This window comes from Paramisgurnus dabryanus, unplaced genomic scaffold (genome assembly GCF_030506205.2).
Source record: "Paramisgurnus dabryanus unplaced genomic scaffold, PD_genome_1.1 h2tg000311l_1_33298__unclustered, whole genome shotgun sequence".
In the NCBI taxonomy this organism is placed as follows: Eukaryota; Metazoa; Chordata; class Actinopteri; order Cypriniformes; family Cobitidae; genus Paramisgurnus; species Paramisgurnus dabryanus.
Window position 1 is genome coordinate 1 of NW_027394194.1, and position 5,831 is coordinate 5,831.

Here is a 5,831-nt window from a genome sequence, read left to right on the forward strand (position 1 = left end):
GTTTCTGTTAACATTAATGATGTGGCCACTTCAAAGCGTTTGGGTCTGGATAGATATTTATTCAATTTAAACTGATGCTCAAGTTCAAGGAGCTGTTGGCTTGTGAACGCCGTTCTTGGTCTTCTGCACTTTCCCAGTAAATTTGACTGTGCCTGACCTGCAGAATATAAAATATATACATTTAATAAAAAATAAATTCCTATTTAAAAAATATTATATGTTATACAACACTGGAAAAAAATAGCGTCTGTTTATTACTCTGCCATAAACTTTGGGCCGTCATTTGGTAGATTTAGCTTTTTGATGAATGTCCACCAGTTGAATTACACTTTATATTACCGCATGCAGCAGTCACAAAGAATTTTAAATAATGTGTATTATATAAGAAAAATAAATGCTTATTTTTCCTTTCAAAAATGTTGAAAGCTCTCATTTTTAAACACCGATTCCGAATCACACATAGGTTCTATGTGCCATTGCATTGTTAGTACATCTGGTAACATTTCCACCCTATCTGATTTGTTTGGAAGAGGTTTGAGAAAATCTGCAGACGAGCAGCGAAACAGAGAGGCAGTGTCTGCAGTGTACACAGTTGGCAGGCTGGGGTTTTCACACTCGTGCGCCACTTTCCCTCTGTCCATTATCTGTTCATTTTACTGTAGTTCCTCTTTGAAAGAGAGAGAGTTCGTTCTGTCTTAGTGTGAAACAACTACTTCACTGACATTGCAAACGCATGTTTTAAATGTGATGCATTACACTTAACAGATGCACGAAATTAAATCTTGAAAGTATAATGATTCAGACTATGTAGTGAAAATAAATAAACAACAACTAATAAATATATAAAATAATCATGAAAAGAAAATTTAGGCCTATAAAAATTGATAAACAAACCGCATAAATAATGTTATAAATTTGGTGCCAAATTTACGTTCATATTATTGTACTTTTAAGAATAACTTACCACCAAAATCTCCCATTTTTGGAAGCATCATTCCCGCAGTTGACACTCTTAGCCAGTGATCGAGCTGAAAGGAGCTGGCGGTGAGTTTAAGCGGGTCATTCGGGTGATGGTGATGTGACCCGTGCGGATAGGAATAAGACAGGGCAGGGTGCTGACCCAGTGCTGCGGCTGAATAAGTGTACATTGGATGGCCATATAAAGTCTGAGGAGGAATCCCGGTGCTGCTCTGAGGGTGTAGTCCGACCATGCCTGAGTGTGGAGTGTTCAAGAAACCCGGTTTAGGGATCAAGCCGCATGATATCCTGGGGGGTGACGGAGTCTCGGTCCGCAGGGCTTCGGAGTTTGCGTTCAACTCCGATGCCTGGACACTTTCGGAAGAGGTGGGCAGGGAAGTGACCAGCGCCAGCGGTGAGGTCTGCACTTTTGGTCGATCAACAGCAAGAAGCGCGTCGATGCAAAAGTTTTTAGATTTCTCCATCTGGCCCACCTCACAAACAGATTAACGCGTTGTTCGAAACTTAAAAAGCTCTCACGAGTGTCACCGCTCCTCTGTTTAAAGTTATGATCTTGGGAAGGTGTGCAAGCCAGAAGTCCACTTGTCAACTGCTGCCTGAGAGGGTGTGGATTGGGCGTTTACGTCATCCTTGTGAACATCCTATTGGACAGGGATTCGGCGCTTGGAATAAGAATTAAAATTCTGTTGAAGTTGAAATTGTACCAAAAACAAATAGCTCAAACATAACTAATTTTCTTAAAATGTTTTACAGATCATACCAGTAATTTAAGTAGCTAAATTGAATGGTAGAAAACTGCAGTGTAGATATCCTGAAGGAATGTGTTCTCATTAATGAATTTCAACAATTAACGCATATGATCCCAACAAACTGGTTTATAGTTATTACTTTTTATTTGTTGTCAACATGCGAAGCATCTGTATAAACAAAGATGACTGAGTTATATTGTTTTTATTATATTTTTATGACATTTTAACAATGATAGTTTTAAAGATATACTTGCACAATAATTATGCGCGATAGCGACCGACTGCCAAACTTCAATTATTTTTTCAATGATCTGATATTTTTTTTAGAATCCGAGCAAAAAATATAACGCATGGCTCTTTGAATATTAATTTTATTATCATATAAATTAAGCACCATATAATCCATTTTAAATGTGTAAATTAAAAATTTTCCTCAGACAACAAGGTTATGATTGATGATTTTAAAATTACAGCTTAACATGCAGGAATTATTTTAAATAGCTAATTACGAAATTTTAAACTAGGCTAGGATATATATTCATATATTTCACCGGATTTGCATGGATAGCATTGTTGAACGAGTTAAAATTAAATGCATGGGCAAAATTATTATTTTGTGATTACCTTGACGAAAATATTCGATGGGAAAATAGGGCTACATTATATCAAACGATAGACCTGTGCTACATTAAATGTTTTTCGATGTAATCTTCAACGAACGTATGATTCTTCACTCAGCTATAGGCACATGGAAGGATGTAGATATGGAATGTCTGTGTCCCGTTTTGTGGCCTTTCCTCTTATAAGCCTCTTTAAGCTAATGGAGAAAGGGGTCAGAGAGAGAATTATTGACACTCTGTTGCCCTTAACCATACCAATAAAGCGGATTAGTTTTCCTCAATTCATCAGCTAACCAGTCTCTAGAGACCGGTCGCACGCGTTTATTTGCTCTGGGGAAATCAACAAGTCTCGAGCTTGCTTCGCCTATGATATAGTGACCGATTTCAAAATAATAGCTAGTAATAGAGTAGAAAAACTCAGCTTTACGTGCAATTCCTAACAGCTGTAGACAGGAGAGCTTTTTGTTACTATTATTGGACTAATTTTGTAGTTAAATTTGCTTTTAAAATATTTTTATAATAGCCAATAACATATCTTACCCAATGCCTTTGCATCTAGCCACTTAAAAAAAAGGATTTACATTTTACAGAACTGTATTTTTAAGTTTAGCCTGTTTCAATCTCCCATTTATAAATAAATGCGCATTTGACGCACTCGGATCCCCTACATGTCTTGTATTAAAACATTCCCCTTTAAACTTCAAATGTTCTCGTCTAAACAAGACTGCTTTGTCTACCTCCCAGTTTTAATTTCATTAAGGGATCGCATGAATATTTCTATTACAGCAGCAGTGAATTATGAAGCTGTGGACCTGCAGCGATCAGCAAGATTTATGGCTCTTTTTCATCACATCAGGAGAGAGTAAAATTATTATTGCACCCTGATATAGCAGGGCCTTAAACCAGGGACTCTTCTCAAAGCTGTTCATTCGCTCGGTAATTACTTTCACAATTAAGTGGAATACACATCACAATGACAAATCGAAATAGTTTATATATTAATTATCCTTGGTAAATGTGTTCATTATGAAAAGGCAATTTTACGGGACCTGTAGTGTCTCTTTTATTGCAATATTTTCGATCAGAATGGGAACTGTATTGAAATGTATATATAGCACTGCTTTTAAACACATTTGTAACTTATAATGCTTTTATCAATTTGCGGAGGATGGTTTCTTAAAATAAACGATAGACTGTTTTAAATGCATTTCGGTGTTGGTTGATAATGATATTTGCATTATATAAATAAATATTTTTTGTTTAAGGACTGAACATGAAGATAATTTCTTTTAAACGCTTTTCATGCTACCAAATCCCATTTGGCAATCGAATGGAGATTTTTATCTGTTTGCTTCAATAAGTCTGCATGCATGGCATTATCTTTTAGATGAATCACTGGACCAAACAAACTTGTTGACGGGTTGAAAGCCAGGTGTCCACAAGCGAAAACACATCGGTAGAGTACACTAATGTGATGAACGTATACACACAATTCTGTTATTGGTGTAATTTAAAATGTGCTTTAAACGAGATGACCCGCGAGTCCCCTCTCTCCTTGACACGAGCCCGTGATTGACGACGTCACCAGATGTCAGGCTAATTCAGATGAACTCATTTTGTACCTGTCATAACCAGAGCAAAGGCGTCGCTGTTTATTTAAACGAGTTATACATATTTTATAAAGCAATGTCTCTTAACATTTAATACAGTCTGGTTTGACATTCTAAAAAAAACATTCTTAAAAATAGCCATATTAAAAACATGCCAGGACCAGTTCAATGTAAACATGCTGAGAAAAAAAGTATTTTTTAAATAAGCCCTATAAGCTATAGTGGTTTGAACTTGCACATTTAGCATTGCACATTTGCCAGTGATGATTTAAAAAAATTATACACCTTTATAAATAAATATTAAAATATAATAATAATAACAGGCTAATAATAAAAATAATAATAATGGCTGTAATGTTGACTATTCTCCTACTGCTGCTGTATTCCTTAAAGTCTTAAAATCACTTAAAAATGTTTTTACATAAATAGCAACTTGATTTTATTATATAATCTGGGATGCCACGGCTGGTACCTTAATATTATTCCTTTACTCTCTTTAAATGAGTTTTCTGCATTGTTTTACATTGCGGAACAACACATTTGCCACAAACACAGATGTCAAGGTCAATTGATAGTATTTTTTTATGTAAAACTCTTTATCCTCTGTAACCCCTATCTCTATTTTTATTACATTCCTGTAAATGTTTCTCATGCTCAGCTGTAACGTTACTCACTGACTAAATATATCTTTAAAAAAAATGTTGTGTTGGGATTTTAGGTTGTGCTGTTCGAGGGTTAAGTTTGTGTTTTATCTTTGAAATGTTTTATGGAATTTAGTAAGATGCTATTTGCACTGATTAATGCTAAGATTTGGGTACACCTCCTTTAGTACAAATTAAATATAATAAACCATTTTAGAATAATTTTCATGTTTGGCATGCTTATGACAAATGTATAGGATGCATGATCACTACCTCTTTGTAGAAATTAATAAATTGTTCATTAACAAATGTATAAAGTACTGTTGACACATAATTAAAATTCAAGCCATTGTTGTAAAGTCGAAAATACCATTGTACCTAAATACAATGCCTTTGAGATTTTTTGAACAATTTAGTAATTAAACACTCTCAACAAAGAGTTATGGAGACATATAACTCATGGGAGTGACATAAATGTGTGACCCTTTTTGACATCATTCAAAATTAGAGACCTTTTGAGATGATGAGACCCCCATTTTGTATTCTGAAGCAGCTCCAGGAGACTTGCTGTAGTGGCTCGTTATCCCCTTTTCAGGTCTAAAAGGCAGAATATGATCAATCAATAACTCATAAATCCTTCTATAACATATACGAGATACTGAGTGGTTTTCAGTCTTGCTAATGCTGCCTAACATGTATCAGATGCCAAGCAATGTGTGGAAGATTACAATACTTTAATTTAGGAACATAAAAACTATTTGTAACAAAAATCAGTTAAAACTTAATGTTTTGTACTTATTTTTCTTTTTGTTCAGATGATTGTTTTTAGTTTTATGGTTAAAAATGCATTCTAAAATAAATGAAATAAAATGAGACTTTTATTCCTTAATATAATTCCAAATATGTTTTGCATTATGCACATATTAGGTATTTATACATATAAATCTTAAAATGTGCTAAGTTTATTTTCTAGAGTCGCAAAAACATCAGTTGGTATATTATTTATAAATGCTTTATATCTAAAACAAATCCACGAGTAATTGGTTTTATAAAATGCATAAGGGAGATGAAATCCAATTCAGTTTCCAGGAGCAAGGATCCTAGCGCTTCCACTGATTTCCTTTCAATTCTGGGATTCATCCAGGAAGTAATTGTGACTTTGTGCGAATTATTGACGCCACTTTTAACGAATCATTTGGTAGCAAGGGTTGTGTTATCCAATCAGAGATGACC

The 5,831-nt window shown here is 34.6% G+C and overlaps 1 protein-coding gene across 1 annotated transcript; it reads right to left on the bottom strand.

Annotated features, from left to right (window-relative positions):
* Positions 1-8: 8 nt before the first annotated feature.
* On the bottom strand, positions 9-2,057 carry LOC135766105 (motor neuron and pancreas homeobox protein 1-like; the record flags this gene model as incomplete). Its single annotated transcript, XM_065275900.2, has 2 exons — positions 965-2,057; positions 9-157 (listed from the first exon to the last, which is right to left on the bottom strand). Coding segments are annotated over exons 1-2 (627 nt in total), but the record flags the coding sequence as incomplete, so codon positions are not given.
* Positions 2,058-5,831: the final 3,774 nt, after the last annotated feature.